Source organism: Meleagris gallopavo, chromosome 30, assembly GCF_905368555.1.
Source record: "Meleagris gallopavo chromosome 30, MGAL_WU_HG_1.1, whole genome shotgun sequence".
In the NCBI taxonomy this organism is placed as follows: domain Eukaryota; kingdom Metazoa; phylum Chordata; class Aves; order Galliformes; family Phasianidae; genus Meleagris; species Meleagris gallopavo.
The window spans coordinates 1,336,287-1,360,663 of record NC_139433.1 but is presented as its reverse complement, the minus strand read 5'-3'; the positions used below and the strand labels follow the sequence as shown (position 1 = coordinate 1,360,663).

Genomic DNA, 24,377 nt, shown 5'->3' with positions numbered 1-24,377 from the left:
AGTAGCACGGGGGTGGGGGGGGGGCTTTTGGGTGTGGGGGGGGGGGCTGTGACATGGAGGAAGCGCGGTGGGGTGGTGGGATGAGCAGCTTTATTATTTGTAGTGCCATCATGAGCTGCTGCTGGGCTGTGTGCCCCCCCAGTATTCTAACCCAACCCCATGGGCAGCCCCTGCCACGAGGCCAGGCAGCATGGGGGGGGTCAGGGGGGGCAGGCGGACCCCCTTCCCACAGCTGGTAGGGAAGGAGGGGGCAGCCAGCCCAACGCCCCCCTCACTGACCCCCATCAGTCCTCATTCAGAGCACGGCGCACCATCAGCTTCTGAGCCAGCTCCTCTGTGATGTCTGCTGGGGGTTGGGGGGCAGTGGGGCAAAGTAGATCCACGTTCTGGGTTCCTGCCCCCCCTCCCCCCGCAACAAAACCCTCTCCAGCCCCCCCCCTCACCAGCACTGTGCCCATGGGGCAGTGGTGGGATGCGCCGTGGGGTCGGACGTGGAGCTGAGCGGGGGGGGCTGCCGGCACCTGCAGGGGAGAGCAGTGTGGGTGCAGTGTTTTCCCCCCCCTCCCCTTCCCCCATCTGCCTCAGTTTCCCCCATCCACGCTCACCTTTTCTCACTGCGTGCCGTGGGGTCGCTGTTGGTTTTGGCAGTGGGGGGGGGGCCCTGAGCCTGCGGGGCTGCGCCGTGGGGGCGTGCGGGGAGGCGGGGGGGCAGGGGGGGGGTTTGCATGGCTGCCGTGTCACCTCCGAGCTTTTACCATCTGCTTCCACGAACTCTGAGGCAGAAGAGGGGCATCAGAGACCCTCAGCCCCCCCCCCCAACCCCCAGAAACCATCGCGCAGCCCCTTCACCCCATGCAACCCAATGATCCCCCCTCTCCCCCCCATAAATTCCTCTACTGCCCTCCCCTGCCCCACATCCCCCCCCCCCCACTGTTCTGCAGAACCCCCTGTGCCCCAGCCACCCCCCTTAGCCCCCCGCCGGTGCCCACCCAGCCTATTGCTGTACTCCCGGTGCAGGGGCTGCAGGCTGCCTCTGCTCTGCTCCACGAAGTACTGCACCACCTCGTCCAGCGAGGAGCAGTGATGCTGCAGGGAGAGGATATGGGGTCATTCCCCCCATCCCCATTCACCCACCCACCCACAACCACGGGACCCCCTGCAGCTCCCTCAGCCCCACTAGAGGGGATCCCAGTCCCATAAATCCTTGCCATTTAGCCCCCAGTCCCCTGGTTCTTTGCTATTTCGGTCTCAGCTGTGGGGTTCCTTGGTTTGGGGGGGTCCCAGTCGCTTCGCTCCCAGCCCCCTGGGGGTCCCAATCCCATAAATCTTTGCCATGCAGTCCCCAATCCCTCGGGTCCCAATCTCTTGGGATTCCTAATCCCTCGTGTCCCAGCCCCCAGGGGTCCCAGTCCCATAAATCCCAATCCTCGGGGCCCCAGCCCCCCGGGGTCCCGATCCCCTGCTTTCCCACCCCTTTAGTCCCAGCTGTGGGGCTGCCCGGCCCCAATCCCTCAGGGGGATCCCAGCCCCACCTCTGTGGGTAGGGAGGGGTCCCAATCCCTGATCCTCAGCCCAGAGCTGTGCGTGGGGGGGTCCCATCCCATGGGGGCACAGTGGGTGTCTGTGGGTCAGACCCACGGCGCTCACCGGCGTATCGACGTCAACGAGGAACCCGTCTCCCACGCTGACCACCCTGTAGTGCTTCAGCAGAGCAACGCTGCCCGGGGAGGCGACCTCAGCGGGTGTCACCAACCCCAACCAAGGAGACCCCGACCCCGGGACCGACCCTGGGCACAGGAGGGGGTCCCACCCCGCTCACCCGCTCAGCACCTGCCGCGTGCTGACGGAGAAGCCTTGGCCGTGCCCACCAGGTCGCAGCACCACGCTCCCACCGCCCGCATTGCGCTCCAGCAGCCGCTCGGCCTCGGCCCGCGACACGTCGAAGAAGCAGCTGGGCATGCTGGGGGGAGGAGGGGGGGTCACCCCGGGGTGCAACGCGTCACTGCGAGCACCCCCAGCCTACCTGAGCCACGTGCCGTGCCGTGGCACCTCGAGGCACAACACGTCACCCCATGCCGTGGCAACCTGAGCCACGTTGTCACCCTATGCCATGTCACCCCAAGCCACATTGTCACCCCATGCCATGTCACCCCAAGCCATGCCATCCCGAGCCACATTGTCATTGTCACCTCAAGCCATGTCATCCCGAGCCATGCCTTGTCATCCCGAGCCACAGTCACCCCAAGCCATGCCATGCCATCCCAAGCCATAGTGTCACCCCAAGCCATGCCATCCCAAGCCATGCCATGTCAACCCCAGCCATGCTATGTCATCCTCAGCCATGTTGTCACCCCAAGCCATGTCATCCCAAGCCATGCCATGCCATCTCAAGCTATAGCGTCACCCCAAGCCATGCCATATCATCCCGAGCCATAGTGTCACCCCAGGCCATGCCATGTCACCCCATGCCATGCCACCCCAAGCCATGCCACGTCATCCTGAGCCATGTACTGCCACCCAAGCCATGCCATGTCAATCTGAGGCATAATGTTACCCAAAGCCATGCCATGCCACCCAAGCCATGTCATATCACTCCAAGTCATGTAGTGTCACCCCAAGCCATGCCTTGTCAACCTGAGCCATAGTGTCACCCCAAGCCATGTCACCCAAGCTATGGCATGTCACCCCCACGCCATACCATGTCATCTCGAGTCACAGTATGTCACCTCAACTCATGTCATGTCACCCCAAGCCGTGTCACATCACCTTGAATTGCTACACGTCACCCAAACCATGCCACCCCAAGCTGTGCCATGTCAAGCTGAGCCACGCTGCGTCACTTCAATCCATGCTGTGCCGCTTCAAGCCATGCCACGTCAACCTAAGCCATGCCACCAGGCCACCCGGAGCCACATCATGACACCCCAAGCCATGCTGTGCCACCTCAAGTCATGTCACATCACCTGGAATTGCAACATGTCACCTCAAGCCATATCATGTCCCCCCAAACCACGTCCTCCCAAGCCATGCCATGTCCATCTGAGCCAGTTTCACCCCAAGTCATGCCACCCCAAGCCGTGTCATGTCCCTCCAAGCCATGTAGTGTCACCTCAACCACGCTGTGCCACTCCAAGCCTTGTCACGTCCCCCCAAGCCATGCCACGTCCCCCCAAGCCATGCCATGTCACCCCACTCCATGTCACCCCACTCCATGTCACCCCACTCCATGTCACCCCACTCCATGCCATCTCAACCTCAGGTCCCCTTCCTGACCCCCACTCACGGGGGCACTGCCGTTGTCCCCACATTCCGTGCCCCCCAGCGGTTCTCCTTCTCCTGGCGCAGCGCCTCCGACAGCTGGAAGATGTGCCCAGGCAGCAGCTCCAGGTCTGTGGGCACCTCCATCTGTGTGTGTGTGGGGGGGGAGACACGATGTGGGGACACTGAGACACAGGGGGGGATGGCAGGGGTCACCGGCAGCCACCAACCTTGGCCATGGTCAGGATGAAGCCGCGCCACATCTCCTGTGCCTGCATGCTGTCTGCCTGCAAGGGACTGGGGGTCGTGAGTCCCCCCCCAACCCTAACACCCCTCCCCCCTCACATCTGCAAATTCCCTTTTCTGCCCCCCCCCCCATTCCTCACTCCCCAGCCCCCCCCCAAGGACGTTGTGTCCCCCCCACTCAACCCAGTATCCTCCATGTCCTCCCCCAGCCCCACTGCCTCCCCCTGCCCCCCCCCCCGCTCCTCACCTTCAGTGTCACCTTCTGATCCCGCAGCTGGAGAACGAGGGCCCCCCCCTCTTTCTGTACCCCCACCAGTTCATCCAGATCCAGAAGCTCCAGGGGCTGGGGGGGTGGGGGGGAACCGAGCCGTGGCCCCCAGTGCCCCCCCCTCCCCCCCCCATTCTTTTGGGAGAGGTCTCAGTCTGGGGGTCCCAACACTGCGCCCACTCTGCATTGCCCGGGGGGGGGAGGGGGGTCCCAACCACCCAGGGGGGTCCCCACGTCTCGAGATGGGGGGTACAGAGGTCCCCATCTGTGGACCCCACCTACTCTCACCTCAATTTTCTCCTCCCATGGGTTCCCCACCCGAGGGGTCTCACCCCGGGGGGGGGTCCTGACCTCGAGGTCCCCACCCCAGCAAAGCGTCACCTCGGGGGTCCCCACCCAGGGGTGTCCCAGCAATCCCCCTCCCCCCCATCGCTCCCACCCCACTGCTCCCAGTCTGTTGGTGCCCACGCGGGGGGGCTCCCACACCAGGGGTCCCAATGCTGGGGGGGTCCCCAACTCCTGAGCAGCTCCCGGAGTTCCCAGTGTTGGGAATCCCAGCGTTCTCCTCTCATGTGTCCCCCACCCCACAGATCCCCAACCAGGGGATTTCCATCCTCCGAGTCCCACCCTCGGACCGCCCCCCCCCCAAAAAAGAAGTGCCACCTCGTGTTTCCCCACCCGGGATTCTCCCCCACCCCACAGCTCTCAACCCGCGGACGTCCACCGGGGGTTTCCCAACCCGTGACCCCCCCTCCCCTCGCGACCCCCCCCCATCCCCGCACCTGCTGCTCTCTGGGCGCCCCATAGAAGCACAGCGTCGCCCCCCGCAGCCCGGCCCAGCGCCTCCTGCAGCTCTGCGGGACGGGACGGGACGGGGGGGGGACAGGTTGGGTGTCGGGAGGGGCATCGACACCGCACACCTTTAGGGAGCGGGGGGGGGGGAGGGGTTGAAGGTCACCGCTCCGCACCTGATCCCGCAGCCCCCGCACCTCCACGAAGCCCTCATAGCAGTGCGGCGGGGGGGCCATGGCTCCACGTTTGCGGAGCCCCTCCCGCACCTCCGGCACCGCCCGGAGCGAAGGGCACTGCGGGGCCGCCCGCTGCTCCCCAACCTCCAACCACAGCCCCCCCCCCCGCCCCGCAACACCGGCACACCGCAACACGCCCCGCCCGCACAGCACCGGCTATTTCCCACCCCCCCCCCCCATCCCCACGCTCGGTACCGGTGTGCGGTGCCCCCCCCCACCCCGCAACCCCCCCCCGCACCGCTCGGCTGGGGGCGGAGCTCGCGGAGCCGCCCCGTCACGTGGGAACGACGCGGGGGGGGGAACGGCGTGGGAGCATGGCAGGTAACGGGGGGAGCGGAACGGGGGGGCACTGCGGGGCGTGGGGGGAACGGGGGGGATTGGGGAACACACACCTGCATGCGGGCACCGGGGGGGAGGGGGGGGGGGGCTGCCCCTCACTGTGTGTCCCCCCCCAAATCCCTGCGTCCCCTCCCCGCGCTGCCTCTCAGCCTCGTGTGTGCCGTCCCTGTGTTCCCATATCTCCATATCTCCCATATATCCCGTATATCCCGTATATCCCATATATCCCATATCCCCTTATCTCCCCGTGTCCCCATGTATCCCATATCCCCATATCTCCCCATATCCCCATATCTCTCCATATCTCTCCATATCTCTCCATATCCCCATATATCCCTGTGTCCCCATATCCCCATATATCCCCCTATATCCCCATATATTCCATGTCCCCATATCTCCCCATATCTCCCCATATATTCCCATATCCCCTATGTGCATATCTCCATTTATCCACGTGTCCCCATGTATCCCCATATCTCCCCATATCTCCCCAAATCCCTCCCCATATCTCCCCATATCCCCATATCTCCCCGTATGTCCTTTTCTCCCCGTATCTCTATCCCCATATATCCCCATATATCCCCATATATCCCCATATATCCGTGTCCCCGTATCCCCTTGTCACCACATCCCCATACCCTTGTATCATGTCCCCATGTCCCTGGATCACCACATCCCCACGCTCCCTTATCCTCATTTCCTTACATCCTCACATCCCCATATCTCCATAATCCTATATCACTGGATATGTCCCCATATCCCCGTATCCTTCCAACCCCAAATCCACATATCCCCATGTTGCTGTCCCCCTGTATCCCCCTGTATCCCCATGTCCCCACATCCCCTCTCCCCATCCCTTCCCATCCCCTCTATGTTCACACCCCCAACGTTCCCATATCCACCCCATGGTTGGGGTCACCCAAAGGCGCTGCCCCCAAGAGCTGGGGTTTCCCCACTTGGCTTGGGGGTGACACAGTCTCTGTCCCCCCACCCCACAGCGCTGGCGGCCGCCTCCCCAAGTGGGGATGAGTGTGCAGAGGAGGAGGAGGATGAGCTGGAGCCGGGGCTGGATGAGGCTGAGCCAGAACCTGACAGTGGGACCAGGGCAGCGGGGGGGTCCCGGGGGGCCGTGCTCACACGTCGGGGCATCACTCTGCGTGTGCTGCTCCGTGATGGGCTCCTGGAACCGGGACGTGGGGTCCTCTCCATCTATTATTTGGTGAGGGCAGTGGGGACGTGGGTGGGGATGGGGATGTGGGGATGGGGACGTGGATGGGGACATTGGATGGGACACTGATGGGGACGTGGATGGGGACGTGGTGATGGGGATATTGTTGAGGACATGGGACAGGGATGTTGGGTATGGATTGAGACATGGTGATAGGGACATGGCTGAGGACATTGGCGTGGGTATGGATGGGGATATGGCAATGGGGACATGGATGAGGATGTAGGTGGGGAAATGAATGGGGACAATGGTGATGGGGACATGGGTGAGGACATGGATGGGGACATTGGCATGGTATGGATGGGAACACGGATGAGGACACGGATGGTGACATGGTTGGGAATACGGATGGGGACAGGGATAGGGAAATGGGTGAGGACACAGTTGGGAACAGGGATGGGGACACAGACGGGGAGGGACACAGATGGGGACATTATTTGGGGACATGGTTGAGGACACAAGGACACAGCTGGGACATGGATGGGGACATGAGTGAGGGCATGGTTGGGGACACGGTTGGGGACATGGATGGGGACACGGATGGGGACATGGTTGGGGACACAGATTGGGACACAGCTGGGGACATGGGTGAGGACACAGATAGGGACAGGGATGGGGACACGAACAGGGACATGAATGGGGACATGAGTGAGGACATGGATGAGGAAAAGATGGGGACACGGACAGAGACATGGGTGAGGACACGGATGGGGCCATGGATGAGGACACAGATGGGGACAGGGCGGGACAAGGGTGAGGACATGGATGGGGACACGGTCCATATCAGCCCTCCCCGCTCCTCCCAGGGCAAGAAGTTCGTGGGGGACCTGGGTGCAGACGGGGCCATCACGTGGCAGGAGACAGGGCAGGTGTTCGGCTCACCCAGCGCCTGGGCCACGCACTGCAAGCGCCTGGTGAACCCTGCCAAGAAGTCGGGCTGCGGCTGGGCCTCCGTGCGCTACAAGGGGCAGCGCCTGGACCAGTACAAGGCGGCGTGGCTGCGGCGGCACCAGCCCCACGCACCCAGTGATGAGGTGGGAACCCGGAGGCGTCCCCAAGGAGGGGCTGGGGTGTCCCTGAGGAGGGGTCTCGGGAGGTTCCCGTGGGTGTCTCCAAGGATCTCCATTGGGGTGTCCCCAGTGAGGTGCCTTGGGTTCCGACGGTGTCCCCAGGGACAGACCTGGAGTGTCCCTGTGGGTGTCCCCAAGCAGGTGCCCTGGGGACTGGGGAGGGGTCTCAAAGGGTCCATGTGGGTGTCCTCAAGGTGAAGTCTTGGGGTATCCCAGGGCCTGGGGTGTCTCCATGGGTTTCTCCAAGGAGGTGCATCAGGTCTCCACAGATGTCCCTGAGGAAAGGCCTGGGTTGTCCCCATAGGTGTCCCCAAGGAGGTCCTTTGTGGTGTCCCCACAGAGATGTCTCAGATCCCCATTGTGTCCCTGAGAATGGAGCTGGGATGTCCCCCTCGGTGTCCCCAAGGAGATGCCCTTGAGCCTCGGGGTGCTCCCATAGGTGTCCCAAGGAGGAGCCTCGGGGTTTTCCCATCCATGTCACCACGGAGGTTCCCCGTGGGGCCCTGGGGTGGGCACAGCCCTCAGCCCCCTCCTGGTGCTCTGCCCCAGGCTCTGCCCAGCGAGGGTGAGGAGGATGAGCTGCCCGAGGAGGAAGAGGAGGAGGCTGGGGACGGCCGAACGCCCGCACCGGAGCCAGCAGCCACCAAGAGAACAGAGGAGAAGAGCAAGAAGCCGCCGGGCCGCGGCACAGCAGAGCGGGGTGAGGGGTAATGGTGGTAGGAACGGGGTTGCAGTGAGTGGTAACGGGGTTACGGTGGTGGTAATGGGGACGTGATGGTGGTAACGGGGTGCTGTGCACTGCTGTACAGAGCCCACCCCCCCGGGGAAGAGGCCGGAGAGCAAAGCCCGGGCGCCCGTCCGCTACTGCATGCTGGGCACACGCGACGCAGCCAGGTAGGGACCCCCACCATCACCTCGGTCAGCCCTCGGGGTGGGGAGGGCCGGGGGGAGCGGGGCTGTGTCTCTTACAGGAACCCACAGACCCTGGTGGAGGTGACGTCCTTTGCTGCCATTAACAAGTTCCAGCCCTTCAACGTGGCCATCTCCAGCAACGTCCTCCTGCTGCTGGTGCGTCCCCTCCCCTCTCGGGATTTTAGGATCCCTTTAGGATTCCCTCGGCGCATTCCTCTTTCCTTTAGGATTTCCACAGCCACCTGACGCGCAGTGAAGTTGTGGGCTATCTGGGGGGCCGCTGGGACACCAACACGCAGCGTAGGCAATGGGGGACAGGGGGGAACAGCCCCTGGCACAGCCACCCACCCCCACGTCCCCGCAGTGCTGACGGTGCTGCGCGCATTCCCATGCCGGAGCCGCCTGGGCGATGCTGAGGCTGCGGGTGCCGTGGAGGAGGAGGTAATGCAAGGCCCCATCGCCCCCCCGGGTGCCCCCACACCTCTGGTGACGTGGGGGGGGTCCGACGTTATCCGCACATCCCAGATCTGCCAGAGCCTGTTCCTGCGGGGGCTGTCCTTGGTGGGTTGGTATCACAGCCACCCCTTCGGCCCCGCGTTGCCCTCCCTGCACGACATCGACGCGCAGATGGATTACCAGCTCAAACTGCAGGGCAGTGGCAACGGCTTCCAGCCCTGCCTGGCCCTCATCTGCGGTAAGTACCCAGCCCTGGGGGGGGTACAGGGCCGCAGCCCCCCCACATCAGCCCCATCTCTCCTCCCAGGGCCGTACTATGCTGGTAACCCTGGTGTGGAGTCCAAGATTGCGCCCTTCTGGGTGATGCCACCGCCTGAGGTGAGCGGCTCCCATCGCCTCCTCAGGGGCGTCCCAGTGCAGTGCCGGATGGGTGACCCCATAAGTGACCCCATAAGTGACCCCATAAGTGACCCCATAAGTGACCCCATAAGTGACCCCATAAGTGACCCCATAAGTGACCCCATAAGTGACCCCACTCCCCTCTCATCCAGCAACGGCCCAACGACTATGGCATCCCCATGGATGTGGAGGTGGCTTACATCCAGGATGGCTTCCTCACCAACGACGTCCTGCAGGAGATGGTGAGCGTGGGGCAGGAGCTGTCATAGTCACTGAATCACAGAATGGCCTGGGTTGCAAAGGCCCACGATGCTCATCCAGTTCCAACCCCCTGCTGTGTGCAGGTCACCAACCAGCAGCCCAGAGCCACATTCTGCCTGGCCTTGAATGCCTGCAGGGATGGGGCATCCACAGCCTCCTTGGGCAACCCGTTCCAGTGTCACCACCCTCTCACCCCCAAACAAGGGCTGTGTCCCTGCCCCGCATTGTCCCCCCCTTGGGGACAATCTCTCCTCTATCCTTGTTGCTCTGGGGGTCCGGGGAAGGAGCACTCAGCCCCAGTGCAGCCCCCTGCCCCCATCCCCAGACACTGCTGGTGGAGTTCTACAAAGGAGCCCCGGACCTGGTGAAGTTCCAGGAACTGTGGAGCCAGGACCAGACCTACCTGGATAAGCTGAAGGTGGGCAGCGTGCTTTCTGCGAGCTCAGCTCTACCCACCCCACTCCTCCCACGAGCTGTTAATTGGGTTTTACTCCACCCTGGTGCAGAGCAAAGCAGAGTGCATAGGGTGAGCCCAGCGAGCAGAGCCGCGTTCCTCCCTGCAGGGCTCCCTGGCCTCTCGCAGCCCCAAGGACCAGAGCTTTGCCCACATCCTGGAGCAGATCTACGGCCTGCTGAGGCACAGCAGCTGAGCAGGAGCTGCAATGGGGAGCAGGGGCTGCGAGCAGCACTGCAGGGATGCAGCATCGCCTGCTGCGCCTGGGAAGCCGACGGAAGGACCAGAGTCAGCAGCTGGGGGCACAGGGCAGGGCAGTGGGGGGCTCCTGGGGGCCCAACGCTTCTATCGTGTAACAAAGCACGGAGAAATAAATGAGGAAACCTGTCTCACCTCCTTCACACACACACAGACGTGCACGCGTCCCTCTGTCCCAGAGCTCAGAGCTGCAAGCAGAACTTCTCTTGGTTCCACACCCACGCTGACAAAGACCACGGGAAGAAGGAAGCGTTTGTTCACCATCAACTGCTTTTATTGTTCTGGAAAAATGGAATGTTTCACTAACAGAAACTTCAATGCCGACCAAGAACACGTTCATAACAAAGAAAGGAAACCAATCAGCTGAACTGATAGAGCATTTGGCTACGATGTGGCAGCAGTCTTGCTTTTTTGTCATCACAAATTCAAGTTGCTTAATAAAACTCACCACCATTGTCATTTTGTATTAAAAAATATATATTTATGTCTATAGATCTGTGTATTAAAGCGCTCTCAGTAGCGGCGGGCGAAGCGCGGCTCGGTCGCTCTGTGTCCCCGCTCCTGGCCTGCAAACCCCCCCTGCACTGCAGCACTCGGTGCCACCTGGCTGTGGTTTGGGCCCTGTGTGAATCCTCCACGCCTACAAAGGAGAGCAGACAGGTTGGGAACGGGAGGAGAAGCAAGAGGTGGCCGCACATCTCACAACATTTGATTCTGTTTGGGTTTGGTGTTTTTTTTTTTCCCCCTCCTACTTGCAAATCCATACTTGAGTTGAATCTGAAAGCATGGCTCTGCACTTTGGGCGCTTTGCTTTGATTCAGGCCTGCTGTTGGTAAGGGGGTGACAGCTCCTTACCCTGCCATCCCACCGCGGTGCATCGCATGGCCTGGTCCCTGCTGACCAGGCGTGCCTCGATCACCACCTGAGCACAAAACAAGAGAAAAAAAAACGGTGGGGGGAGGAGAAAAGGCCTTTGTGTTGTCCTACCAGAAAAGCCAGATCGTCCCCAGTTTGATTTGCTTTCTCAGTAACGCTGTTAAGGTCTGTAGGCTTTAATTACCACCAGAAGTTCAGCAGCAGTAATTGATAGAAAGACCACGATCACACTGGGAAGCAGCAAGTGTACCTTGCCATCTCTCATGATCCCGTCCCATCATTCCTCCAGCCACACTGCCCTGCCATGAACGATCTTGATGCCCCTCTAACTTTCGACCATGATCTCCCCAGTCACGTCCATCTCTTAAAAAAATAAAAGAAAATCTTCTAGGTGCGTCCCTTATCGGTGTGTCAGCACAGGAGGCATCACTTGCAGAGAGACCCACGTGCTTGGCGTACAACAGAGTGGATTAGATGTGGAACAACCAACCAACCACTGCTCCCCTGTCGGTGTGCCTGCACTCCGCACCTGGGACACATCCAGCCTGGCTGCTGACTTGCAGAGAAACCACCAGCACGTCTCAGCTCCCCCATTACCTCCACCTGCTCAATCCCGAGTTCTAACTATGAGTGCTACTCTGGGTGCCCCCGAGGCACCTAACAGCACTGAGCCTCATCAGTCAAAGGGAAGCTGCTTACGGAGAGCCCTTCTTCACCCCTAAATTCCTCGTGCATCCAGATGAGAGAGGCTCAAAGGAACCACGAGGACAAAGGACTCACGCCGCGCTCCTACCAGCGCCCTCGGAAGGTTTACCCGCCGTGAGAACGAAGCACCAACACAACGCTTCCCTCGTGTGCTGAGCACTAACCGGGTTGGTGGGGGAATCCCTCTCCCTTCGTTCATCCTCCGCTCGGACCCATAACCGCCCCAACCGTCGCGGGATTCCCGCGCGTGCCGCTCGGGGCCGTGCCGCTCATCGGGGTAATGCTGCAAGGCAAGCAGGACAGTCACAGCGTCAGCTCGGCCCCGTTCCTTCCCTAACGGCAACACTGCAGCTCCTCACAGCCTGCTGTGGCATTCAGCTCCAGAAAATAAAGCAGCAGCTGTGCCACGCTTTGCTGGCTGCACTGCTGCGCCTTCTGCAGTTCGGTTTGGTTTCACAGCACCGGTTTGGTTTCACAGCACCGGTTTGGTTTCACAGCACCACCTGTAGCTGAGGGCAGACTTTTTTTTTTTTTTTTCTTTCTACACACCATCCTGGTGAGTGTTAGAGAAGGGAACCCTCACAGTGCTGCCACATCACAGACCCAGGGTTTTGAGTCAGGAATCTGTCACCACACGTCACCTTATGGCCAGAGCAACCAGCACAGCTCCCAGCACTCAGGACTCACTGATGAACGCACGCCTTAATCCCAGCAGCAGTTCCGTTTAAGAACAGGTAAAACTGTGCTGCTTCTGCTTTGGAATTTGTGTAAAATGAAGCCATGATGTGGATGCGACCCACCTGCCCATCTCTGTCTGGCATTCCTCTTGAACCTTCTCTTCTGGAAAGAAAGGAAGTTTCAGTTACACCAACAGTCATAATCCGTAAGCAGCACTTTTGTATTTGGAAGGCTGTAAGTCCGAGAACCCAGCACCTGTTCAGCTGTAACATACTGAAATGAGTTTTGATTTCATACGAAGAGACCAAAGTGAGACTTATAGCAAGGAGTAATTCGGGTGACACTGAGTCATGGTCAGCAGGACAAGGCCAGACCTGGAGCCAAGGAGGAACAGAGTGAACCTACCAGCATAGAAATGAGTTACAAGCTAAAGTGGCACAGCTCCACCCACAGCTCCTCAGAGAGCAACCCGAAGTGCCCACAGCTGTGCAGAGCACTTCTGCAGACTGTGGAGTTAAAGTCAGTGTAAGCTAGGCTGTGAAGGAGTAGGGAAAGCGTTACAGCAATAGGAAATTGGTACATCTCGGATGAATTCACTTGGATTCACAAGTCAGACATCCGTACACCTCGAGAAGTGTAGGAGTGCCCTCGGCACAGCAGACCTGTGATACACACTGAGTGGTGCAGGCACAGGACTCAAGTGTGCATGAGATCAGATGCAAGAAAAGCACGAGGCTCCTTTGTTTGTTGTCAGCACTGCTCAAGCCACGAGTAAAGCAGAAAGACACTGAGTTTCCTTCAGGGAAGAAGAACCTCTGCCTTGTGCTGACCTGTCCAGGGAATGATCCTGGTACCGGCCACGATCCCTGTGGTCGAAGTCATGGAAGCGGTCCTGGCGCACAAACTCAGAGTGGTATCTGTCATCCAGCGCCATCCGCTTCGCCTCTGGCCAGTATGGATCATCCCGCCTGCAAGAAAGGAAACCAACCTCGTACAGAGTTTCTTTCTTCATCTCTTGAGCGAGACCTTGAGGTCAACCCACAAGCAATCCCATCATTTTAAGAGTTGTTTTTGATTTGTAATTAAAGCCTCAGGACCGGAGTTGGCTGCAACACCACCACAAAAAGCAGACCCTCAGCAGGGGCAGACGTGAGAACAAGCACCTCCTGCTGGCACCCCTGCTTTACAGTTTAGATTCCCAGAACCATCCAAAGTTGGAGAAGATCTTCAAGATGAAGTTCAACCATCAGCATAACCTAATGGGTGCATCACTGAGCCACGTCCCCCCCCGCCATTCCCACACGTCCTAAATACCCGCAGGGATGGGGACTCCCAACACCTGACCACTCCCTCCATGAAGAAATTCTGCTTCATTTCCAACCCAAACCTCCTCCAGCACAGCCTGACACTGTTTTTTTGCATCCTCCAGAACAGTGGCCAGATCCTGGTATCCCATTGCAGTTACCTGCCATCATCATAAGGCCTCCTCATTGCTGACCGCCGCTCCTGCTCGTAGCGCAGCTGTTCCTGCTGACGCCGCAGCTCCTCCCTCTCCCTCTGGATGCGTTCCTGCTCTCTCCTCCTCTCCTGCTCGATGTGCATCCTTTCCCTCTCCAATCTCTCCCTCTCCAAGCGCTCTCTGTCCAGACGCTGCCTTTGAAATTCGAGTCTCTCCCTCTCCCTCTGCAGCCTCTGCCTTTCATCCCGCTCGTGCATGGCCTGAAGGCGCTGCTCTCGTTCTCGCCTTTCTCTCTCTCTAATTGAAAACAAGACATTTGTTTTCCAGTCAATTATCTCAGATCAAGGCTTTATTGCTTGCTTTGGGTGCTTCTATTAGTTCACCTTTCAAAACAGAAGATACGTTCTTCTCACTATATGATTAAATATAAATTCTCTCTTCTCAACCAAACCAAACCAAAGCTGTTTGACAGGAGCCCAAGGGGAGTTAAGCATCCTACATCAGTAAGGCAGCACCTACTCTGAGTCAGGCTGAGAAAGTTTTGGTAGAGCACGAAGTGTCCTAACGCAGAGCTCTGAGAACCGAAGTATTTAGGAGATATTTCAAAACTTTCAGGCAGAACACAAACATTAGGAGCATTCAATTCTGCCTCAGCAGAACACTGGGGGTGCCCAGAGAATCGATCGCCCACAACAGCTTCCTCAGAGGCACAAGCTTAGAGATGATGGATTTTGGTACAAAAAAACCTTCACAACTCTGCACAACAGCTCGGTATCACGGCAACCTGAGCTACAAACGTGGAAGGGCCCACACAGAACCCACTCTGAAGCAGAGCTGAGGACACACAGAGCAGAGCCCCAGCACTCACCGGCGCCGCTCCGTCTCCCTGATCTCACGCTCCCTCTGCCGCTGCCGCTCGCGCTCGCGCTGCTCTTTGATTTTATCGAATGATAAAATGTCCTGCTTCTCTTTGCTCTCAGATTTGCGGTCCTGGCTCTTTGTGCTCTGAGTTAAATCAAAGCAATACGTTTAGCTGAACGCTTCCAGCCACAACTCCCAAGCAAAACACCCACTTTGTTTCGACTCGGAACACTCCCGCCCTCCCGGAGGTGAATTACACACAGAAGTCAGGGAGAAGCACCCAGAATTTGGCTAGAACTCCTGCTGAGTGTCAGTGCATATAAATATTAGAGGCACATGACCTGCCTTGTGCTGGTGGTAAATGATACAGCGCTGCAAAGGTCACCGGGCACCACACTCGAAATGGATCATCTTAACACCACTGTCAAATTACATTTCTACTTCCTCAGCTCCAGCAGCAGCGACTGCGAGGTGAGGCACCAGCATTTTCCTTCACAGCACAATTAACTCCTTAATGCTTCCTAAAACATTGCTAAAGTTCAACTGCTCCCCACACCCGAGGCAAAAAACCCTGCAGCCATCACACAGGTAAGGTTATTCACACCTGCTTTTACAGAGAAGTGTCCTCGAAGTCGTGCTTACCCTCTCTTTGGAAGCAGATGTTTTCACACTAATAACGGGTTCTCCTTTAGATTTATCCATCACCACTGTCCTCTCAGCTCCTCGACTTGCTAGAAAGCAAAGGCACACAAGAATAAATAATACTCCAGATGTTCAAAACTTCTGAAAGAATTTTAAGCCATCAGGATATTATTTTACCAGGGCTCTTGATGACTTGTGCAAGAACGTATCCATGATTTAAAACTGCAAGCTGGGGGAAAGGGCACTGAATCTATCCTAACACCTCAGTGAAGCACCCTCTAGCAGAGATGGAGGTTACAAGAAAGCAAATTTAAGTTGATGTCTGCAGAACGCACACTTTCGCCAAAGTTACTGAACTACAAACTTTTTCACAGCTGCTCACACTGCATCAACACCTTAAAGCAGAATATTTGTCAACACACCTGATTTGCTCGCCCTGGATCGATCGGAGGCTCCAGCCTTCTGCTCCTCTTTCTCTTTCCCTTCCTTCTCATCCTTTGAATCTTTCTCAGGTTTCTTCGCATCGTCTTTTTTGTCGGCCTTCTCCTCCTTTTTAACACCAACAGACCTGCAGGCAAACTTTGCTTTAATAGAAGACCTGACGAAAAGTGCTCAGTAACCACTCCTACTGATCCAGTCAAAAGAAAAAAGCATTCCTAACACCACTTCCTGCTGCCCAGCACTGACAGCATGCCAGGCTGTACTTGTGCACGTGCTGCAGAGCAGCAAACAACACTGAGCTAAGGCAGCCTGAAAGTGAGAAACTACAGATGATCCTTCTCAGGATCTGGAGAGTGAGAGCTAGAAACACAAATCCTCTCCGCTGCAGCTCAGCTCATGCAGGGCACAGGGAGAAGGGGCTCAGGCTGAGCTCCCCTACAAGAGAAGCTTTCAGAAACAAATACTTGTGCATCTGACGTGAGGAGTTCAGCCTGCAGCTCCTTTACCAGATCTCTGGTTGCTTTATGAGGGAGTAAAGCAAAATGCCTCTTTCAAAAGAAAAAGGGCATGTGAAAAACAAAATATGGGAACACTGCTTACTCATCATTCGGTCTATCAGAAAACTGTCAAGTTACCAGGAAGATTTGTCAGTGCAGTCATAGTGGTCTTTGCAGCCTTAATGATTCTAAGACCATTTAGTCCAACCAGCAACGAGCAGAACAAATCCAAACCAGATGAGAGGACAAAATTCTGATTAAAAAACATTGGTTGCTGTGACATTATCTCACACAGCTGGTGTGTTTTGTTACAGAACACTAAAACTCTCCCTGTTTTGTAACAGACAGCCTATTAAGATGCACTTCTGGCTATTCTTCCAGTATGACTCTCACTCCAGATGCAGCAAGCAAGAAATCAGGACTCGCTGCAATTCCTGTCCCCTTTTCTCATGTGGCTGGGTTTCAAATGAGCAGTCTTTAAACACAGGAAAATACACATTAAAAAAAAAACAAAACACACAAAACACTTTACTTCTCAGATTTGGAATCTGCAGAATGGTGCCTGTCTTTTTCCTTCCGTGCTTCGCCTTCCTTTCTGTCTGAAGGCTTTTTCCCAGCTGGTTCATTTTTGGCCTAGAATTTCAGCAAGAAGCGTTTTTTTTAACAATAAAACACAGGCATTAAAATTCCACCTTTCGTTCCAACATCCTGCCACGTGAGAGCTACCGCCGACCTTTTCCACAGAAATCATCTTCCCGTGCAGCTCTGTCCTGTGCAGGTGATTGATGCACTTGGTGGCTTCCTCAGATGTGGACATTGTCACGAAGCCGTAGCAGCGCGCGCCGGGACTGCGAGCGTTTGTCACCACTTTTGCACCAACCACCTGCAGGGGGAAAAAAAAGGCATTGTGTTTGTAGAAACAAGGGCAAATTAACTCTAATTAACCCTGTGAGCAGCTCTGTTTGCTGGTGATAGCAGAGTGTATACTCAGCTTTAATGCAGAGGAAACATTCTTGGCATACAACGCTTCACTGGCACTCCAAGACAGCAGTGCTAAGCTCGTTTCAGAGATGGGTTCTGTTTTAACCTGGCACGCACACTGCTGGGCCCACAGGCTTCTAAAAGTGCCTCAACTAAGCTTGACTTCACAAAATACCCTTGGAAGAGATCACAGAATGGCCTGGGTTGCAAAGGACCACGACGCTCATCTGGTTCCAATCCCCTGCTGTGTGCAGGGTCGCCAACCACCAGACCAGGCTGCCCAGAATTGTGGGACTGATTTGATGATACAGCTCAAAATTGGTCTTTAAGGTGCTGAGCAGGTAGCTGACTTAAAGATACGCAAGCAGGAAAACAATACAATTCATCTGTCTTTTCTTAGGAGACATCTCTGTCAGTTTCTATCCCCAGATGCCTATGGGTAAGCGTGCAGTGACACAAACATCCACGTCACACCCAGGGAGGCAGGAGGGAGGGCAGGTAGTCCTGCAGAGCTCCCCTCTGTAAGTGCTACGCTCACATCCTGAACTGCCTGTATTTTAGAGCAGCTAAGCAGAGATCCTCCAAAACCACTATTTTCCTTTTCTCCCATCACAGACAACATTATTTATGAGATTTATTACTTTCAGACAGAGTTTGAATAGAATACAGGAAGAGTTCAACACTCGGTCCAGCCAGTCATTAGAAAAACCAGAAGCTAAGTGACCAGAAGCTCCAGGTCACCCCATGAAACACATCAGCTTGCACCCCACCACGCACCTTCCCATACTTGCTGAAGAGATTCTTCAAGTCTGTTGCTCTTGTAGAGGATGAGAGGCCACTGACCCACAGATTCCTGCCAGAACCACTGCCAGCACGGCCTGAGGGAACATAAATAACATAAAAACCAACCCACAACCATTTAAGCAAGAACACAACAGTGAGAAAACAACTCCACTTCCTCCCCTCCTGCTTAAACCTCTCAGCACAATGTCAATTTCACTGCTTCCAGAACATTTCCACTTAAAATCAGAACATAAACTGCAGCCTTCAGCAATTAACTTTAGAGCTCTACATCTGAATAGCCTAAGTGAGTTCTCACCTACACACAGGCCTCCTTACATTGCACTCACTTTGAAAAGAATGACAAAATATTAAGTGTTAACACAAAACAAACTTTTTTCAGATACCGTTTTTATTTCGTGAAGGAAAACAGCCCACCTTTCTCATCTTTGGAGGCTTGCTTTGTATCTTTGTCCTCCTCAGCAGAGCTAAAGACAAAACAACACGTTATTCAACCAAGCATAAGATAAAGTAAGTTCAGGTTGTACACTAGAATTTTATACCTACCAGTACAAATTAGTTCTGAAATAAAAAGTACCACTGCAAATTTTTGGAAGAGTGACTGGAAATATGGGACTTGGATACTTAAGATGACAATTAATGCTGTTTTGCAGATGACAGAAATCAGAGTAATTTAAGAAAACAACCTTTGAAGGTTGAGGAAGGAAAGAAATCAAACCCTCTGCGTTTAAAACAACAACAACAATTCTGCACAAGGAGAAATCAAACCGATTCTTTAGGAATAGGCTACAATTTCAGCAGGCGTGGTGGCCAATTGAAGGAAACGGCTTATTGGCATCACTTAACGACCCGTGACAAAAGATAGCATCTGGTCTATAACGGAGAAAAAACAAACCTCTTTTTCTGATCACCGCCCTCACTGGCTGAGGACTCTTTAGTAGCGGGGGATTCCTCTGAATTAGCTTTGTCTTCTGTTTTCTTGGCATCTTCTTTGCTATCTTTGCCTTCCGCACCTGCGCCTCTCTCCGCTGTTTCCCCACTAGAGGCTTCCAGGCCTTGGCAGCGCTTGCTACTCTGATCGCTTACGCTCTCTACTCCTACAGAGTCAGAGTCCAGCTTCTCTTCCTCTATTGTCTGTTCACTTGTCTCCCCTTTCGCTACAACTAAACGCTTTGCCTCCTTCCTTGCCATAGCTTGTGCCGATTTGCTGTCCAAATCTAAAGCATCTTCCTCCGACTGAGCGGCAGCAAGAGCGTCCTCTTCCTCTGCTAGCCTCTTGCCTGGCACCACGTTACTTGCTTCCTGTGCATGTGGCTGCTCCGCTTCGGAGGTTTCTTCGTTAAGGAGCTCAGATTTACAAGTTTCCCCCAAAATGTCGAGTATTTTCTCATTTTCTACGGATTTAACAGGAATAGAATGGCACAAGGTTTAATCACCAGGGAAATACAGCAATCACAAACGTGGAACTGGCATGGCTGCCACACTAACACCAAGAGAACGGCTAAGCTACACAGAGATTGGAAAACCCTAGTGTACACAGTGTTACAAGTCCTATGCTCACTGCACTCTGACACACTACTGCATCAGCCCTCACACGTTAACAGGGAAGAAAAATCCCCCCCCAGATTTAACAAAAACCTTCTGCTCATCCTTGATCCTCTTCGTGGAATCATTCCGCTCTGTTTCTTCTCTAGTTGGCTTCCAAAGTCCAAGATGCTTAACACAGCAAAGCACTCAGAGTTCAATTTCCAGTTTTCTGCGGCATTCTTTTAGCAGACAGTCCAACATGAAACCTGGGCTTCTTCTGACAGCAGACGGGTGTGTTTGCAGTCCAGAAACCAAACGTGATCTGTAGGACGTTCCATGACAGCACTGTATTCCTCCTTTGAAAGTCCAGCCACTCTTTACCCTCTGTTCTGTACCACAGCTTCCTATGCCCTGCGCTCCTGTATTAAGCTCACAGAACTAGAGTACAGCGTGATATCACAAGATCTGTTTTAGGTTCAGAACCTTCGTGTCTTTAAGGTTCGCTCTTTACCTCCTCTGCAGTTCTACAGAACGATTTCATCACGTCAAATGCACGTTTCCAAACAGTTCTCATCCACAGATCTGGTGATATGACTGGGTTTCCAATCTCTATGACCCTGCATAACCTGGATTCTCCATCATAATAATGTACACTACAGTAATGAATTTAAAAGGAAACAGGGATACAAAAAAGATTAAATGAAGAATTTAACTGTTTTAAAGCCCTCGATTATATTTTTTTTTTTATATTTTTATAAACAGTACCTGGCTCCAAAGGCAGTTCTTCAATTTCCTGTGGGGAAGGGGAAGAGAAATATCAGTACTCAACAGAAGGCCAAGATGTTATCCAGCATGGAACACATCCCTTTCCCTTGCCGTGGTTCTCCTGATTTCAGGTTTGAAACCACTGCATTTTAAAAAGACTTCTCACAAGAAGATTTAATGTTACTTTTTATGGTTTCCATTCCCTACGAAGATGATATGACACGTATTACAGCTTTTCATTTGTAAAGAACAGGTCACAATTTACCTTTATTTCAATTAATTCAGATGAAGCGGCATCAAAACTGTTTCCAACGTCTTCCACCTCCATCTGGAGAAAGTGCAGAACAGACACCTCGTTATCTATCAAACAATGGCACTGTAACTGAAACCTGGATGAGAAATCCAAGGCTGGAAATGATTTTCACTGCTAACTGTTACACAAAGATCTCCAGTGCCCAAAAAAAGGAATGAGGTTAAAACCCGACCGACGGCTGCCACTGAAGCCCTCACTACCTCTGAAATATGGGATGCATCACAGAAATCTTTTAAGAATGTCAATTCTTACTGCAGCGTTTCTTTTACACCCTGTGGCAAACAGAGAACCAAGAAACCTCAGCGAGCAGAGAAGTACATGCTGAGAAAAGACTACAGGATTTGACCTAGATTCTGGCACTTTCCTCACTGAAAAAGAAAAACCTCTGCTTTCTCAGCATTCACGTTTGTCTTGGGGGTAAGGGGAAGGAATGCTAGAGGACAGAGCTAAGTTTACTGCTGTAACTTCCAGAGATGGGAATGGAGGAAAAAAGTACCCATCTGGGGAGCTCACAGACCAGGCTGATGGAACAAGGGGTGTACCTCCCATCAGACTGCATACAAACAGCATTCTTCAAGCATTCTGTGGAACATTTCAGGAGGTAAGCACTTGACTTAAGGAAAGACATCTTCTAGCAGAAATGAGGACCGTGGTAAAGTCAGGGCAACAGGCAAAAAAAAACAACCTAAAAATACCTGTAAAACTTCCTAAGTGCAAGGCCGTCTCTTGACAAAAAAAAGCATCTAGAATACATGTATGCTGCTGTGCAGCTGAGGAGGTGAAACATACAGAGGCAAATAAGTCTTTAAGTAAAGGAAAGATATGAAGATAAGAATGGAAATATAAAGTGACTTCAAAACATTATTAAAATGTTGTTTCCCAGACTAGATGTGACATACACGTATATAGGATGCATATAAAAAGCACCAAAGCATTTAAAAAAAATCAAGAATCGTATTTCCCCAAACATGTAAAGGAATAAAAAGCAGTGATGGAGAGAAGCAGGAGAGCCCCCAGTGGTTCCAACTACTCCTTAACGACTCTTTCACTACTGAACTCGAAAAACAAAACAAGCATAAAACAACAAGAATCTGATTCCACACACAGAAGAGATGCATACCATCATTACTGATATTTCTCTTGGTTCTTCTTTAATTTCTGAAAATTGTGGGGATGCCTCCAAGTTCCCTACAGCATAGTCTGTAGGCTGATCTGGAAGTTCTTTAATTTCTGCATCAGCATTTTCTTTACTATCAGACAGTGAGTCAAGAATGTGATCAGCACTGTAATCCTCTCCGCAATCTACAGCATTGCCATTATCTATTTCAGCTTCATCTAACACGCTTATATCCATCATGTCAATATCTTGCAAGTTATCCAAACTTGATTCAAGATCCTCCTGTAAAAGAAAGGAAAAAAAAAAAGCATACATAGAAGTCATTGCAGCTTAGAAACAACGCTGTTATTTCTTTACTTCTAGCACAGCTCTGCATACCTGCCCGTCTCCAGAATCCTCTTCCAGGCCGTTGTCTTCAGCTCCCTCTTCATCTGGTCTACGTCCTAATTGCATTCATTGTTAGAATATAAAAAGTTACAAATATATATTTTTCAAGTTACATATTTTCATCATTACAAGTATTCTATCCTACTTGGCTATCCATTTTTTCCTCAGTTTCCAAAATCGAGTGTTTTCATGCTTTCTATACCAGTAAGACAGCACAGTGTGAGCCCTGACACAGGTTTTGAGCAGCACCACTGAGCACCCCTTACATCTGACTGAGTAGAAATTGCAGTTATTTATTTCAAATGTTCATTTTTTCAGTGGTGTTTACAGGAAAGAAGAAAAAAAGGAAAAAGAATAGTGGATAGTGATAGGAGAAGGGGGAGTGGTTTTAAACTGAGACAGGGGAGGTTTAGGTTGGATCTGAGGAGGAAGTTTTTCCCCCAGAGGGTGGTGAGGCACTGGAACAGGTTGCCCAAGGAGGCTGTGGATGCCCCATCCCTGCAGGCATTCAAGGCCAGGCTGGATGTGGCTCTGGGCTGCTGATTGGTGACCTGCACACAGCAGGGGGTTGGAACTGGATGAGCACTGTGGGCCTTTTCAATCCAGGCCATTCTAGGATTCTATGAGTCTGACAGACAGCAACGTGTTATTTCAGACTAAGCTCTGGAATGAACAGTCTACAGCTGTTTACGTGGGTGGACAGTGATAGAACAAGGGGGAATGGTTTTAAACTGAGCAGGGGGTTGGAACTGGATGAGCATTGTGGTCCTTTTCAACCTGGGCCATTCTATGATAAGAAGGAAAACTGTCTGTATCCAAATGTGGTAAGCACGATTGCAAAACGTTCAGCAGCAGTGCTACAATTAAACTGAGCACTTTTCCAAAAGGAAAAGCAAATTGAGGGGGGAAAAAAAAATAGCAAGATTGCTAATGGGTTATTAATGGGTAATAGTTTGCTAATGAGTTATTAATGGGTAATAACTATTAGAAAACCCAAAGAAAAGAGGGGTAGAAATCCTCTCTATACCCCCTGTACCTTTGCTGTTTCTTTTTGGGGTTCTCTTCATTGCGCTTTCAGAGATCACGGGTATTTCGTCAGGATTCCCTCCTTCCTCCTCGATGGCCTGTGGGGGGGAACAGACGGCGATAGTTACTGAGGGATGGCACGGCCTTCAGCTGCAGCAGGGAGGATCCGCGTGCCTGGAGGCGTTCAGAACCGCAGAGATGTGGCACTGCGAGCCTCCAAGCGGAGCGGGTTGGAAGACCCCTCCGAGATCGAGCCCAACCTTAACAGCTGTACAACTACCCCTGCAGATCCACTCTAACGTGAGATATTCCGTGATTTTATACCACCCCCAAATCCTGCATCCCACAGAGAGCCTCTCGCAGCGCCCAACACAGCGCTGCAGCCCCGCCGCTCCCTCACAGCCCGGCTGCCCTCAGCGCCGCTTTGGCGCCATTTTCCCCTCAGCGCCGCGCACGCGCCGTGTGAGCGTGTGTTCCCCCCCCATGGCAGCGCTCCCGCTCACCTTCCTCAGCCGCTCCGTCAGGACGCTCTTGTTCCCACCGCTATCTAAACTGCGGCGCTTCAGCTCCGCCCGCAGATCGATCACGCGCAGCTCGCTCAGCCGACGGGTTTCGGGCTCGGAACTCGGCGTTCCGCACCCGCTCAGGGACACGTACTCGCTCTGCCCGGTCGCTGATTGACTCTCGGCCATGGAGCCGTTGTTTCGACTGAAAACGACGGGGTGAAAACAACGGTGCGAAGCGCGGTCACAACACAAAATGGTGGCGAAAGCACTGAGGAGAAGGGGAGGGAGGGAGCGAGCGCAGCCCGCACGCGCGGAGAGCCCGCAGCCCCGAGTGAGGGGCGCTGCGCATGCGCAGGAAAGATGCCGCCCGCTCCGGAGATTCGCATGCGCAGCATTACGCTTGGGCCTAACTGCACATGCGCAGTTGTACTATCGGCGGCGCCGCGCAGCTGCAGTGCGCCCCAGAGAGCAGGCGCATGCGCAGAGGCTGGCGGGCCGCCCTCAGGCGCGCACGGAGCATTCCGTAGCACTTCGCGTCTCCCTCAGGCTCCGCCTTCCCCCTCCCTCCGCCATTCGTCGCCCTTCTCGCCGAGTTTGCGCGGAGTAGGCTTTTTTTTT

At 54.3% G+C, this 24,377-nt stretch overlaps 3 protein-coding genes across 16 annotated transcripts; 1 reads left to right on the top strand and 2 right to left on the bottom strand.

Moving 5' to 3' along the window:
• Positions 1–73: 73 nt before the first annotated feature.
• STAP2 (signal transducing adaptor family member 2) lies at positions 74–4,972 on the bottom strand. Of its 2 annotated transcripts, XM_085211779.1 has the most exons (11): positions 4,741–4,968; positions 4,555–4,626; positions 3,752–3,847; positions 3,489–3,545; positions 3,284–3,405; positions 1,820–1,960; positions 1,648–1,717; positions 990–1,086; positions 606–773; positions 444–521; positions 74–346 (listed from the first exon to the last, which is right to left on the bottom strand). In XM_085211779.1, exons 1-11 carry the CDS (start codon positions 4,798–4,800, stop codon positions 285–287), a joined length of 1,023 nt encoding a protein of 340 aa, XP_085067905.1. In that variant the 5' UTR covers positions 4,801–4,968; the 3' UTR covers positions 74–284. The 2 variants fall into 2 exon arrangements, with proteins under 2 accessions (XP_085067905.1, XP_085067906.1); XM_085211780.1 differs by lacking the exon at positions 3,752–3,847 and having other exon boundaries at positions 4,741–4,972.
• An 8-nt stretch (positions 4,973–4,980) lies between these two features.
• MPND (MPN domain containing) lies at positions 4,981–10,669 on the top strand. Of its 5 annotated transcripts, XM_085211778.1 has the most exons (13): positions 4,981–5,121; positions 6,138–6,358; positions 7,174–7,401; positions 7,987–8,137; positions 8,247–8,331; positions 8,409–8,505; positions 8,577–8,649; positions 8,714–8,790; positions 8,875–9,043; positions 9,113–9,183; positions 9,357–9,446; positions 9,791–9,883; positions 10,029–10,669. In XM_085211778.1, exons 1-13 carry the CDS (start codon positions 5,115–5,117, stop codon positions 10,113–10,115), a joined length of 1,449 nt encoding a protein of 482 aa, XP_085067904.1. In that variant the 5' UTR covers positions 4,981–5,114; the 3' UTR covers positions 10,116–10,669. The 5 variants fall into 5 exon arrangements, 3 of the variants coding, with proteins under 3 accessions (XP_085067904.1, XP_085067901.1, XP_085067903.1); XR_014880153.1 differs by having other exon boundaries at positions 7,987–8,144; positions 8,247–8,505; positions 9,095–9,183; positions 9,771–9,883; XR_014880154.1 differs by having other exon boundaries at positions 7,987–8,144; positions 8,247–8,505; positions 9,095–9,183; positions 9,771–9,883; positions 9,972–10,153.
• LOC100540564 (scaffold attachment factor B1-like) lies at positions 7,173–24,216 on the bottom strand. 9 transcript variants are annotated; one of them, XR_014880148.1, is made up of 25 exons: positions 23,757–24,216; positions 23,264–23,351; positions 22,219–22,283; positions 21,844–22,122; positions 20,676–20,738; positions 20,411–20,438; positions 19,014–19,512; positions 18,536–18,585; positions 18,095–18,195; positions 17,070–17,219; positions 16,869–16,969; positions 15,821–15,966; positions 15,399–15,487; positions 14,764–14,900; positions 13,902–14,192; positions 13,267–13,404; positions 12,559–12,598; positions 11,923–12,041; positions 11,304–11,416; positions 11,033–11,099; positions 10,313–10,458; positions 9,405–9,595; positions 8,831–8,955; positions 8,407–8,591; positions 7,173–7,803 (listed from the first exon to the last, which is right to left on the bottom strand). XR_014880148.1 is itself a non-coding variant. In XM_085211771.1 (22 exons), the coding sequence occupies exons 1-22, from the start codon at positions 23,943–23,945 to the stop codon at positions 9,865–9,867; spliced, it is 2,997 nt and encodes a 998-aa protein (XP_085067897.1). In that variant the 5' UTR covers positions 23,946–24,216; the 3' UTR covers positions 9,850–9,864. The 9 variants fall into 9 exon arrangements, 3 of the variants coding, with proteins under 3 accessions (XP_085067898.1, XP_085067897.1, XP_085067899.1); XR_014880147.1 differs by having other exon boundaries at positions 7,173–7,712; XR_014880149.1 differs by lacking the exon at positions 8,407–8,591 and having other exon boundaries at positions 7,173–7,712.
• Positions 24,217–24,377: the final 161 nt, after the last annotated feature.

What these genes read in the sequence shown, in the direction of transcription:
- STAP2 (XM_085211779.1), bottom strand. Translation starts at nt 4,800, where the DNA reads ATGGCCCCCCCGCCGCACTGCTATGAGGGCTTCGTGGAGGTGCGGGGG. An exon ending in GGAGTACAGCAATAGGCTGG is followed by an intron (nt 774 to 989) that starts GTGGGCACCGGC and finishes CTTCTGCCTCAG; the next exon opens with AGTTCGTGGAAGCAGATGGT. An exon ending in ACGGCACGCAGTGAGAAAAG is followed by an intron (nt 522 to 605) that starts GTGAGCGTGGAT and finishes TCTCCCCTGCAG; the next exon opens with GTGCCGGCAGCCCCCCCCGC.
- MPND (XM_085211775.1), top strand. An exon ending in CCCACGCACCCAGTGATGAG is followed by an intron (nt 7,402 to 7,986) that starts GTGGGAACCCGG and finishes GCTCTGCCCCAG; the next exon opens with GCTCTGCCCAGCGAGGGTGA. An exon ending in ACAGCAGAGCGGGGTGAGGG is followed by an intron (nt 8,145 to 8,246) that starts GTAATGGTGGTA and finishes ACTGCTGTACAG; the next exon opens with AGCCCACCCCCCCGGGGAAG.
- LOC100540564 (XM_085211771.1), bottom strand. Translation starts at nt 23,945, where the DNA reads ATGGCCGAGAGTCAATCAGCGACCGGGCAGAGCGAGTACGTGTCCCTG. An exon ending in TGACGGAGCGGCTGAGGAAG is followed by an intron (nt 23,352 to 23,756) that starts GTGAGCGGGAGC and finishes TCCCCCCCACAG; the next exon opens with GCCATCGAGGAGGAAGGAGG. An exon ending in CAGGATCATTCCCTGGACAG is followed by an intron (nt 12,599 to 13,266) that starts GTCAGCACAAGG and finishes CTTTCTTTCCAG; the next exon opens with AAGAGAAGGTTCAAGAGGAA.